The sequence below is a fragment of the Pteronotus mesoamericanus genome, unplaced genomic scaffold (assembly GCF_021234165.1).
Source record: "Pteronotus mesoamericanus isolate MK-2021 breed Mesoamerican mustached bat unplaced genomic scaffold, CSHL_Meso_final contig_1242, whole genome shotgun sequence".
In the NCBI taxonomy this organism is placed as follows: Eukaryota; Metazoa; Chordata; class Mammalia; order Chiroptera; family Mormoopidae; genus Pteronotus; species Pteronotus mesoamericanus.
In genome coordinates this window covers 2919860-2932269 of record NW_026555053.1, presented here as the reverse complement: position 1 = coordinate 2932269, position 12410 = coordinate 2919860, and the positions used below count along the sequence as shown (strand labels likewise).

General features: G+C 45.1%; 1 protein-coding gene across 1 annotated transcript in view; it reads right to left on the bottom strand.

The window, feature by feature from the left end:
• Positions 1-12410, bottom strand: part of IQGAP1 (IQ motif containing GTPase activating protein 1) — a 68756-nt gene that overhangs the window by 15384 nt on the left and 40962 nt on the right. The window contains exons 13-25 of the mRNA XM_054589301.1: positions 12113-12273; positions 10787-10911; positions 9179-9342; positions 5363-5453; positions 4982-5149; positions 4110-4252; positions 3171-3341; positions 2476-2559; positions 2307-2378; positions 2141-2210; positions 1594-1802; positions 781-936; positions 355-518 (exon numbers count right to left, since the gene is read on the bottom strand). Coding sequence (XP_054445276.1) covers positions 355-518; positions 781-936; positions 1594-1802; positions 2141-2210; positions 2307-2378; positions 2476-2559; positions 3171-3341; positions 4110-4252; positions 4982-5149; positions 5363-5453; positions 9179-9342; positions 10787-10911; positions 12113-12273 — 1778 coding nt within the window. The remainder of the gene's footprint in view (positions 1-354; positions 519-780; positions 937-1593; positions 1803-2140; positions 2211-2306; positions 2379-2475; positions 2560-3170; positions 3342-4109; positions 4253-4981; positions 5150-5362; positions 5454-9178; positions 9343-10786; positions 10912-12112; positions 12274-12410) is intronic.

Sequence of the window (12410 nt, the reverse complement as noted above, 5' to 3'; positions counted from 1 at the left end):
GAAATAGTGGGAGGGAAGAAGGTACTTATTCTTTCTCTGGAAAACTTGCCAACCCTCGTCTGAACCCAGGACATCTTTCTGCTGCTGTAAACTCAACCATGGGAGCGTGAGCAGGTTCATTATTAGATAAAAGTGTGGAATTATGGTGTTTAGATCAGCTTCTTAAAAACTGTATTTTAATATAGAAATGTTCCTAAAATTAATTTAGCACATGTATTATTTTTATCACCTCCTCAGAAGCAGCAACACTATATGAGCAATTTAACAAGTAGATGCTTCTTTCGAGTATTCCACACAAATCCTAGTATTAAGCAAGATGACTAAAAGATACGGGCAGCCTGGGCCCCTCCCTACTTGATTTCCTCCTGCAGCGCTGTCTTAAAGAGCCGCAGCAGCAGGTACTCCTCTCGCTGGTTGGATGCGTAGTTGTAGAGGGTGAAGATCACAGAGTCCATGAACTTGGTGGACTTGTTTTGGGGCATCTGGAAAATCAACTTGGCCAGATAGGTGGGGTTGGTCTGAAATAAAACCAAGAGATAAGTCATTTCTAGATGATGTAAAAGCTGGAAAATACATTCATTTTTTTTTGTTTGTTTTAACTTGAAGGATTAGAATGCATATAAGTAAGGAAATAAAGAAAATATAAAGAAAAATAAACACATCTCTTTGCTTACTCCTCAGTGGAAATCAGAAATAGTTCCACAGAGATTTGCAAGGAAGGTTTTCTTATGAAAAGTAAACTAGCTAAATGTTTCAATCCCACTTCCAGGAGCCACTTGCCTGCAATAAATAAAACAGGTGCTGATAAGCTTCCAATTTCTCTCTCTTCTCCTTGCTCAAGGCCTTGAGACCTCCCTTCTGTTTATTTAGCATCATCATATCAGACAACTGTTCTTTATTTTTTTTGGTAAGTTTTTTACTGTGAGAAACCACATCCTGTAAAGAAAAATCAACACGTAAATCAAAACGCTTTCAGAGACAAGTCTCCGGGCACTGCGGAGAGGCCTTACACTGCACTGCAGAGCCTATCAAATGCAATGGGCTCACTACACGGTCCCACTCTTAGCACACAGATCAAATAGAGTCCTACTTCCACCTTCCTATAAAGAACATGATCCATAAAAATGTCCCTTGAATCAGGAAACCAGCACCTAGAAATCTATCTGAAAAGCAAAGCCTTAAATACAATAAAAGCTACATGTACACTGAGACATTAACTGCAATGTTACTTGTATTAAAAACTTGCCAAATAGTTGGGGGGAAAAAAGAGGTAAATTATAGGGTATCTTCTAATGAATTATAATGCTGCAATTAAACATAATACTTATAACTATCATACAGAAAACATTTTTATCCTTTGATATTAAGTTAAAATGTAATATACAAAATGATTGCAGTGTTGTGAATTATGGGACGGTTTTTATCTTTTCTCTATTTAAAATTTTGCTATTTACACTATTTCATTTCTTATATAACTTTCGAAAAACTAATGGCATTCACTGAGAAGAAAGTCAGCCTCCACCCGCCCACGAATCAGCAGGGGACCCAAACAGGACGGTGTGGCCCGCACTCCCACCTGGCACTGGACCATACCTGCAATGTAATTTTATTTTTAACTAGCAGTCCGATTTTGATATCCATGAGATTGAGGTCATTCTCCAGCTGCTGGTTGGAACGAATGAGGGTAATGACTTCTTCCCGCATCTTCATAAGATCCAGCTCCTCCTGAAAATCCTGGTCACTTTGGTCGAGCAGGTGGACAAACTTCCGGACCACAATCATGGGAGGATCCTCAGCATTAACTGACAGAAAGGAAGCACGAGTCAGACAAAGAATGAAGTTCCCGGGGAAAGTTCTAGGTCAAGAAACTGTCTTAAAGAAACAGCTCTCTTCACAGACATTCATTTTTGAGATGTGCAAAGACAACCACCAGGTGCAGTCTTCTCGGGCATGCTATTGCTATGTTGTGACAAAGGCTGACACACGAGGAAAAGGACACGTAGCCACAGGTTAGCAAAGGGAGTTAAATCTCAAGCAGCACCCAACCCCCAAGCCTTGCCTGCAGGAAAGAAAAGAGATCCGCGGAGAATACCCAGAACCCGATGGCCTCAACTCCTTCTCCGCTGAGCCAGTTACTCACTGAGAGTCTTGTAGTCATCACGAGCTTTGTTTGCCCGAATAAAAGCCTGGATTTTGATAATGTCATTTATCTAAGGAACAAAGAAGAAGAAATTCCTTTGGTCATTTGTCCACCCAAAATACAGCAAAACTGATTCCACTGGCCCTTATTACCAAAAAGTACTCACGTGGTCTCGGAAATACTGCAGGCGATCTCTATAGCGCTTTCTAGCTTGATACATCCTCGCCAGGGACTGAATCTGTGGGAAAAGGACCCGGGAAATTATAAAAGCCCTTCATCTCAACCCAGGTCACGCTTGCGCCCCACGCTGAGAGGCCCTGCCCGGGCTACCATACCTTTACTACTTCATCTTTATGGGCGTGCAGGTACGCTAAGCGATCTTGGTAGGCCTTCTTCTGCTTGTATCCTCTCCACTGCGACTGAAACCATCAAATATTATAGTGGACCCGTTATTTCCCAGGATCAGAGGATGCTGAAAATTCCCCTCATGATGTACTATCCAAGTGCAACTCATGTGCAAGTCATGACAGAGCTGGAAAGAGGGCCTCGTCCCCCAGTGACAGGGGTATGTGGGCAGAGGCTGCGCCGCCACCAGCAGAGCCACTGGCTAACTTCCCGTCCCTGGCATTTGCACAGCACCTCACACCTTTTAGAGATGCCTCACCCAGCTTTTTACTGGCTCCTTACAGTAGATCAGCTAGGGGACAGAAGCGCTGGCATCCCCACTTACAGACAAGGAAAGAGACGGAGAGAGAGCTGGGGTGCGCTTCCCAGATCAGAAGTCTTTCTGTGACATTGTGCTACCCTGTCAGAAAAGCTGCCACTGGACTGACAACTCGCCGCTAAGGGCCAGGTTGAGCACACTCTGATTGTTGCAGGGGTAGGAAAGAGCACACACTTGTCAGAAGAAGGATGAAACTAAGAAGTCACAAGGAAAAAACACACTCAGACACCCAGTCCTAAGAGCTGCCTGCTTATCAGCCCTGCTCCAGGCGCCCACCCGCTGTCTGGGCACAGGGCTCTGAAATACCTGAATGCAGGTGATGGCGGGGATTTGCTTCTTCAGGAAATTCATCCTGGACCGGAATTCCTGGCGGACTAGGTAACCGCGGCAGCGAGCCTGCAGCCTGGTGATCAAGCCTTCGTTGGCCAGCCAAAGCTGCTCTCGGTTATAGGCAGCTGTCACCCCGGAGATGGAACTCTGAAAGAGCACACAGTCACATGGGAAGACACGCACAGGTGAGGAGGGACGCAGGTTGTAACACAGTATCGTCCACAGCGCACAAACTAACCCTCACTGCTCCCTCAGTCTGTACTCAATCTTTGAGCAACGGGAACGACTTCAGGTCCGTTTTTCAGGGCCAGGTCGGTCTCACAGGCCAAAAAGCCGCAGCCAGAAACTTGGTCTTTTACCTCTCATGTACGCACTCATCTGCCCAACCCTGACGGTGCCAGGGACCGTGCTTGGGTCATTGCTGACAAGAAGGCCGAGTAACAGGGGCCAACAAAGGGCCGCGCACCCAGTCCCAGAGGCCCCGGGCAGGCCGCCACGGAGGGCGCCGCAGGGAAATGGCCGGGCCGCATCTGAACACACAGGCTACAGCCCATTGCATGCGGCCTGCAGTTTGTGGGACAGTCAAAAGAGAGGTTGAAAATTTAAAAATTGGGAGAGATTAACAGCAGTTGCATTTAATGGGGAGTTAGAGCAACTTTTCATTTTGTTTTCTGGGTCATCCAAGTTTTAATAGGCACACAATTTATCTGACTTAATCTTACAATCCTGACGTTTTCCTAATTTAGGCCTTAGTCCCTCCTCCAACCACTAGAAAAATAATTACTCTAAAACAGTTGATTATACAGCCTTAATTTCAATCTAGGGCTTCTGACCACAGGCCCTGTTCCTCCCAACCAATATTCGCTCTAACACACTTTCTCTCAGCTTCCTCTTATATGAAGAAATGTGACCTACCTGGATCTCCTCCCGCGAAAGCTGCAGAGAATTTTGCACAAAGCCCCGGGGTTCGTCCCATCCTCCTTCCTGAGTCTCCAGATTGTGGTAATAATAATATCCACCTTTGACCCAGTGCTTCACCCACTTGCTGCTGTTGTCGCCTGGCAGACACGAAAGGGAAGGTTCATGAGACCCAGAGCCACGTTCCCCACGCTCATACGTCCGATACGATGGAGAGATTCTGATGAGGTTTGCAGTCTAAATGGAGACCACCCCCTCCCCTGTCCCTTGGATCGATGAGAATAAGGGGCACCCTGACTCCCTCATAAGTTATGGCTCTGCGATGTCGCATTTAGCTTACTCCCATCTGCAATTATAAAAGGAAAATTCCTACAAAGTCCAATTGTGGAATAAACTTTGATTAGCTTTGTTCCTTCCAAAACCAACATCTACTACTTGTGTAAAAGAACTCTACTTTCTGATAAAAAATCTGCAACCATTCAGCCTCTCTCGTTATTTAAAAAAAAAAGGTCATAAAAAGGCAGGGAAATCTTTTATTCCCCTCCTTTTGCAGACAAACTACTTTTATCTCCCTAGAGGCTCAGATACCACAGGAGCTACTGATACCCTATGAAAGATAAACAGTCAAATAATTTGATCCTCCCTGCATTTTCATAAAATTGACTTTTTAAACATGGTTGCCCACAAGGGGAAAACTGTATTTTTAAAAACAGAGATATTATTGTCTCTCTCTAGGGTATAAAATAAGCCTAAACGCTATTTCCATACCAAAGCATCTTCCCCTACAGCTTGTCCCTTCATCTACGTCCGTCCCCTCATACACTCAGGTTGGCAGCTTCAGGGCACACATCTGTGTCCCCATGACTCACCCGCCCCCAGCTTTCTCTTCTTGGCTTCGGCCAGGTCGCTCTGGTACGTCTCACCGCACTCAGGGATGACTCCGTACAGGCCCACGTCAGGGGAACGAAGGGCACCCAGGGTTTTGCCAACATCACCTTTCTCCACGGCCTCATTGATGGCAAAGATTCCTAAGGCAACTATCATGGAAGACAATTGTTACCAGAATAGTTTAGAAAGAGCCTAAACTCACACACTCGTTCACCCAACTACCTCTGCGGGCCAACCCTTCCCTGGCACATCTCCGTCTTGGTCAGGTTGAGGGACAAAGGCTGCGATCGGAGCAGCTCACCACCCTCCGCCGTCCACCCTCCGCCCTCCACCAGAACAGAAATAAAGCAGCTGGTACGTACACCTCTGCGCTTCTTGGGTGTCTTTGTTGGACTGCCAGATTCCGCCCTGAATTTCATCCAACCATAACACAGCCGACTCGTCCTGGGTCTCCTGCACACCATGGACAGCGAAAATAATACAAAAGCCATGAAATCAGGGCGCGTGTGATAACGGGGCTTCTGAGACTCAATCAGACATGGAGGGAGTTTCAGACACGTGACACATGTGGAACAGTCAACTGGAAGAAGCTGGGCATCAAAAAATCGGTGAAAGGTTATGAGAAACACCTCAGATAAAGTGAGAACTACATGAAGATGAAGTCAAGTGGTTCAGGGGGTCAAGAAATTAATTTTCCAAACTGAACATGGTAGATAGAGAATTATATCGGCTATTTAAAATATGTTCAAAGAACTAAAGGGTATAAGAGCAAGGTCTCAACAAACAGAATTATCAGCAAAGAGATAGAAACGTTTTTTGAAACTGAAATTTGGCGGTTGTAAAGTACAGTAACTGAAACGAAAAAGTTCCGAGAGGAACACAGCAGATTTGAGGAAACTGAAATTATCCAGCCTGAGGAACAGTCAGAAAAAAGAAAGGAGAAAAATGAACAAAGCCCCAGAGACCCGAGGACACTGTCAATAATATCAATATATGCATAAGGGAGCATATATGCATATGCTCAGAAGGAAGAGAAAGAGGTGGAAAGACAATTTGAAGGAAATCTGAGTAGACCTAATAACTAATAGAGAAATGGAATAATAATCAAAACATATCCTAGAAAAAAATAAAACCAAAACCACAGGACCACATGGTCACTGGTGAATTCTACCAAATGTTTAAAGAAGAATTAAGACCAGTCCTTTACAAACTCTTCTCAAACACAGAAAAAGGAAAACTTCCCAATTCATTCTCTGAGGCCAGTTGTACCCTGATACCAAAACCAGACACACACACACACACACACACACACAAAAACACGAGAGAAGTACAGACCAAACTTAAGATCTTTTGCTTGCTAAATTTGGATCTCAGATGATTATTTTTAAAACCACTTCCAAGATGGCTCAGAGAAACACAGAGGCCAAGCCGAGGCCTTAAAAAAGGCAACTCCATCATCGGGTGCAGTCCGCCCTGCTGGCCTGGCAGTGTTGACTGCACTCTAACTGCCCCCCTTCGTTGGCCTCTGATGAACTCTGAAAGCTATTCCACAGCAAAAGGAAATGCTTCAAACTCTAGTCACATCCTCTAACAGGTTAACTCCCATGATCCAACCCAAAGGGGCAGTCGGGCTCGGAGCAGGAGTGAGGGCAGGTACAAGTTACGTTCTCCCTCCACTTTCCTTTTTTAGACATGGAACCCGGCCTCGTTCATTCTCCCAGAGCCCACTGCTCCATCCGTCAGACCTGAGACTCCTTCCGGACTTACACGGCAGCAACAGCACACACTGCCGCCGCGGGCCCACGCAGGATCACTGCCGCCAGGCCCCGGTCTGAGGTTCTGAGTCAGCACATAGAGCGTTACTCTTAGGAATCTGTATCTTTAAAGTGACTTTTTCAAGTGTTCTAATGATCAGCCATGTTTGGGAAGCACCGAGCCAACTGATCCAAAACTGATTACCAGAGACGGAGACATCCGCTGACAGCTTCCCCACAGCCAATTGCCTCTCACCAGCGTGAGTAAATCAGCTGATCCCTGTGTCTCAAGCTCCTGGCTACAAAATAAAAGTTGTGATTCCAGCCTCCCCACAGGATCACACTCATGTGCTTCTTCTGTGAAACCTGGTACTCGCTACATTTACATGATCAGGACATGGTAACAGCAACGGCTCCGACAACAATGGAACCAAAGGTTTTACCCATGACTCCTCCACCCTCACCCATGGGTGTCGGTGATTTGTAACACAGAAGCCCCGGTCTCTGTTTCTACCTTTGGACTCCCAGAGAGAATCTGACCCCTTGAATTAAGAATTTCTTTCAGCTCCTCTGCTTGTTACAAGAACCTCACTGGCAGGATCTTCTAAGTTAAAAAAGAAAACAAAACCTGCATTACTCTGCAACTACTTACTGTAAGTTAGGAAGAACTTAAAAGGTGATTAATCACAATTAGAAAAACAGGGGCATTTATCCTTCTATCACACAACTAATATCTGAGGGCCTACTATATACAAACTAACTTCCGGCTCAGCAACGGCATAAAAAAAAGGTATAAATCTTGTCCATTTATACCATTTATAAATCTTGTCTCAACGAACTAGCTGAGAGGCAAGATGAACTTGCTAAAAGATGGGTTTCTGCTACAAATACATGATCATAGCAGCATTTTCCCCAATAGCCACAGAGTGGAAACAATTCATATGGCCATCAACTAACTCATAAATGGAATAATATTCCACACAATGGAATATTCTTCAACAATAAAAAAAGAAATGAAGTCCAAACATATGCTACAACTTGGAGAAACCAAGCTCAGTGACAGCAGCCAGTCACAGGGCCACCTCCCGTGCGAACCCCCGTACAGGGAACGTCCGGAACAGGCAACAGCAGCTGAGGCTGCCGGGGCCGCAGAGATCGAGGGGCCCCGCGGAGGGACGGCCACGGGCACCAGGTTTCCCTGGGGGGTGATGGAAATGTTCCAAAGAAAACTGCTGGTTATTCTTAGATATTCAGATATTTAGAGACTGTTGGTGGCACAATTCTGTAAGTAGACTGAAAATCATGGAATTGTATACTTTGAAATGGTCCCTTGTATTCTATGTGAATTATATCTCAGTAAGCCTGTTATAAAAGAATTTTTGTGACACTACCTACTAAAGCTTATCTCTATTACGTTATATCCCAGACATGTAGTCCCTGTGACTCACACATTCCCCTTCTACATGGATATCTACTAGAAATACATATTAGTATGTACCCACAAATAGATATTTACCCAAAGACATGTACTAGATATTCACAGAAGCATTATTTGCAATAGCCAGAAAGTGGGAAACAACCAATATTTCACCAATACTAGAATATAAAATTGCACAATGGAACAGTACACAAGGATGATAAAGAAACTACCACTGCACGCAACCACACGGGGAAATGTCATCAACATTAATGTTGGGCTGAAGAAGCCAGACACAGAAGAGGACATGATGTATGATCTCACTTAAAAGCACGTCAGGAAGAGGCAGAAATCAACTGTGGGCTCAGAATCAGGATGTGGGTTACTGCTGGCAGACGGCGGAGGGGTTTCTAAGGATGGCAGGGTGTATGAAGAGGGTTCTGTTAATGCTTTTTTTTTTTTTTTTTTTTTTTACTTTTTAAAAAATTTATCAACTTGAGAGGAAGAGAGAGAGAAACATTACTTTGTTGTTTCACTTATTTACGCATACACTGATTGCTTCCTATATGTGTCCTCACCGGGGATGGAACCTGCAACCTTGTTGCGTATCAGGACGATGCTCCAACCAACTGAGCTACCTGGTCCCGGCAACTGTTAATGCTTTTTATAATCTGCGTACCAATCACACAGGTATGCTCACTTCTGAAAATTTATACAACCATATTCTTGTATGTCTTATGCATTTTTTGAATCTAATATTTCAAGACAGAATTTACTTAGAGAGATGTGTTGACAACAGTAACAACAAAAAACAAAATGTGAAGAAGAGCAAAGCTTCCAGAAGGCAGAGTCTATGTTCCTCCCAGCGTGTGTCACTCCAGAGCAGGAACTCCAGGGCGTCCTGGAAGAACCACTGGGGCGGGGGGGCGGGGGAAGCCCCCCCGCGCCCAGATGCTGGGAGGAATGAGGTTCTCTGAACGGAAACGCATCACTGTCACGCCGCTCACCTGGGCCTTCTCCCTCTTTGCTCGGATCAGCGTGTCTTGGTAGTGCTGGGCCACTTCCGCCAGGACACCCTCCAGCTTGGCGGCAGGAATCTGCAGGGCCTGCAGGGTCTTCTGGGCGTCACCTTCATCCAGGGCTTCGTTAATTAACCCAATGGCTAAAATCCCTAACAGTGGAGAAACAAGGGTCACTGGTTTAATTGAGAAATTCTATAAACAAATCGATCTTTAAACATGCAAAGTAAGCATAAATCCACCCACAAGCATTGCCATGATGCAAACTATAATTTGTCATCCACAATATTGAGCAGCATTGACTTTTTAAAATTTAGTGTTTGTTTCATTCAAAGTAAACGCCCTTATACCCATATTCCTATGGAAAGCTCAAGTCCTCTTGTTTTATTTGCGATTGCTCTAACTTAAACGTGTGAAGATTTTGATGAAACTGGCTTTCTGGTATACTTTTCAGGTACACTTCAATGTGTAACCAAACCATTATTGATTTACAAAAAATCAGAATTCAAGGGATCTTAAAAAGTCACCTAATCCAATATTATCATAGGAAAAAAGATGAGGCTGAGGGGTATCTCTTCCAAGATCACACAGCAGACAAGAGGCAGGCGGAGGGCCTGAGCCCAGGGCTCCCTGCTCCAAGGCAGGACCTTCTCCACTAAATCAGCTGAATATTTCTCACAGGAAATACAAGATAAACTAGAAATGTTAGGTCCCATGGAATCTTAGGCAGTTGTGCTACTTTTTTAAGGACTCTACTGTATAATAAAAACTTTGGCTGGTTTTTGTCCCTAATTCCTGAGAAAGAGCCTCTAAACCCCTAGAATTTCCCAGGGATGGGAATAACGTCATTGCACGTGGCAGGCCCCTTGTAGTTTCAGGCCAGGGCTGGCCATGCTGCAGAGACCAGCCGTGCGACTGGAAGACCGGGGCTGTGCGTCATGCGCTCTGTTAGCCCGGCCTCCCTCTCTCCAGGGAGGGAGATGGCCTGCAAATAAGTTCAACTGCATGGCCAGTGACACAATCAATCATTTGCATAATGACGCCCCAATAAAAACTCTGGACACCCCAGGGCAGGTGAGCTTCCCTGGTTGTGACACACGTGGATGTGCGGGAGGGTGGCACAGAGTAAGGACACCATGTGGGTCTCTTCCTTTGGCTCGTCCCAATTCATAGCCTTTATAATAAAACTATAATCATAAGCACAGCACTTCTCTGAGTTCTGTGAGTCAACCTAGAAAATTATTGAACCTGAGTGGGTAGAGGAAACACCAGAATTTATAGCAGGTTGTTCAGAAGTGTGGCGGCCCGAGAGCCCCGGGGCCTGACTCCAGGTGCCTACTCTCAGAGACTCGTTATAACAGCACTTAAAAATAACAGATTGTGTTCAATCCATCCCCTGAAAATCCATCTCCTACCTACCGAATTATAACAGTTGCCTAATGTTTTGAAAATAATAGCCAACCGTAGCTCCTTGAGTTATACATACATACATATATATATTTTTTCAAACCCCCCCAGGAGTAGTGTCTAGAACCAGCTCCTGGAACCCCACCATCTTCCGCCGAGATGTCTGGGGGGCGGGCGTGGATCACTCACTCTCGTGCTCCTCCTGCACCACCAAGTTCACGCGGTCCACGCACGCCTGGATGTCATTCCACGTGATGAATTCATTATTCTCTGCATGTGCCTGGGCTTTCAGCTTCATCAGCTCATCGAGGTACCTGTCCCAGCCCCCCAAAAAAGACAGTGAAGTGCAACATGAGAACAGGGACCTTTCGGGTTATTGCGGTGACAGGAACCAGAAGACTGGGGACAAAGTACCCAAGAACCCAGACAGTCAAGGTATTTACTCCCTAGTCTGATATATTCTGAGGCCAGCACTGGGACTGAGGAGTTGCCTCAAACAAAATGTGAAAAATGTAAGGCTATCACCTATTCTTAACAGCCTCCAAACTCTAGGTAAGACCAATTCTAGAATCAGACAGAGGCAGCAGCTCAAGTAGTTCCTCTAACGACAAGGAAACAAGGCCATACATCAGCTAGGAAACGTGGAAGGAATGACAGATCAACAAGTCATTGTTCAGTCTTACAGAAAGTACTGATTTAGGCAAGAATTACCAATTGGGCTTAAACATATTAAGGGAATAGTTAATGGGGAAGTGGACATTTTGATGGGGCAAAAGGTGCAAAAAGAGATTATGGTCTGGGAGAGACACACAGATATCTGTTGGAGGGATGAGCAGTCTCCCTAATCCAAGGATCAATCTTACTACTGTTAATGGCAGGACAGATTTCCTATGACTCTTGATATGAGAAAACACGAACTACACCTCAACAAAAATGTTCAAATGAATCTTTAAAAGTCTTCAGACCTAATTTCCAACTTATAGGAATAAGACAAGTTTTAGGAAACAACCAGAAGCAGGAGACGGGGCATTTTATGGGACTAGTGACCCCACCTCTTTATCAAATCAGTGTCATGAAGAAACAGACAGTTCTGGATTAAAAGGTATCCAAGGACACAACAGACAGATGTAACACATGGTCCTGGACCTGTTCCTGGTTTGAACAAACCAGCTGAAAAGTCTTGGAACAAGTGAGGAGGTATGAAGATGGACTATATTTAGAGAATATTAAAGAAGTATTACTGTTTTTACCAGGGCATAACATAGTATTGCGTTGACTCTATAACAAATCCTCAGTGTTTTAGATAAACATACTTATATGTCTAGGAGAGGAATGACATGGTATCTGTTAATTTACTATAAATCCTTCATAATAAAAACGTTATAAAATGAATCGAAATAGAAAGAAGAAAAAGATGGTCACACGAAAGTCTCAGTGCCCATGAGGACAACAGGAGAGCTGACACACGAACGCGGTGGCAGCCATCGGAGGGTTCAGCGCCCTTGGAGCACGCACCTCTGACAGTTCTCCTCCTCGATGTTGGTCAGGCCTGTGACCGAGCTGCTCAGCTGCCTCCACACCGTGTTCATGTCCCCCGACTCCAGCGCCCTGTTGATGAGGGCGACTGACGACAACATCTCCACCGCGACGGAGAGCTCGGGGTGCGTGAGGCTATGCTGGACATGCAGGGAAGGGACCACAGTGAGGAGAGACATTCGCGAACATTGCAGGGGTCAGACATCTAAGAATCCCACAAGGAGTCTGTTTCTGGTTAAAAAACTTGGGGTCCCTAACTACTCCACAAAGTGGGCGT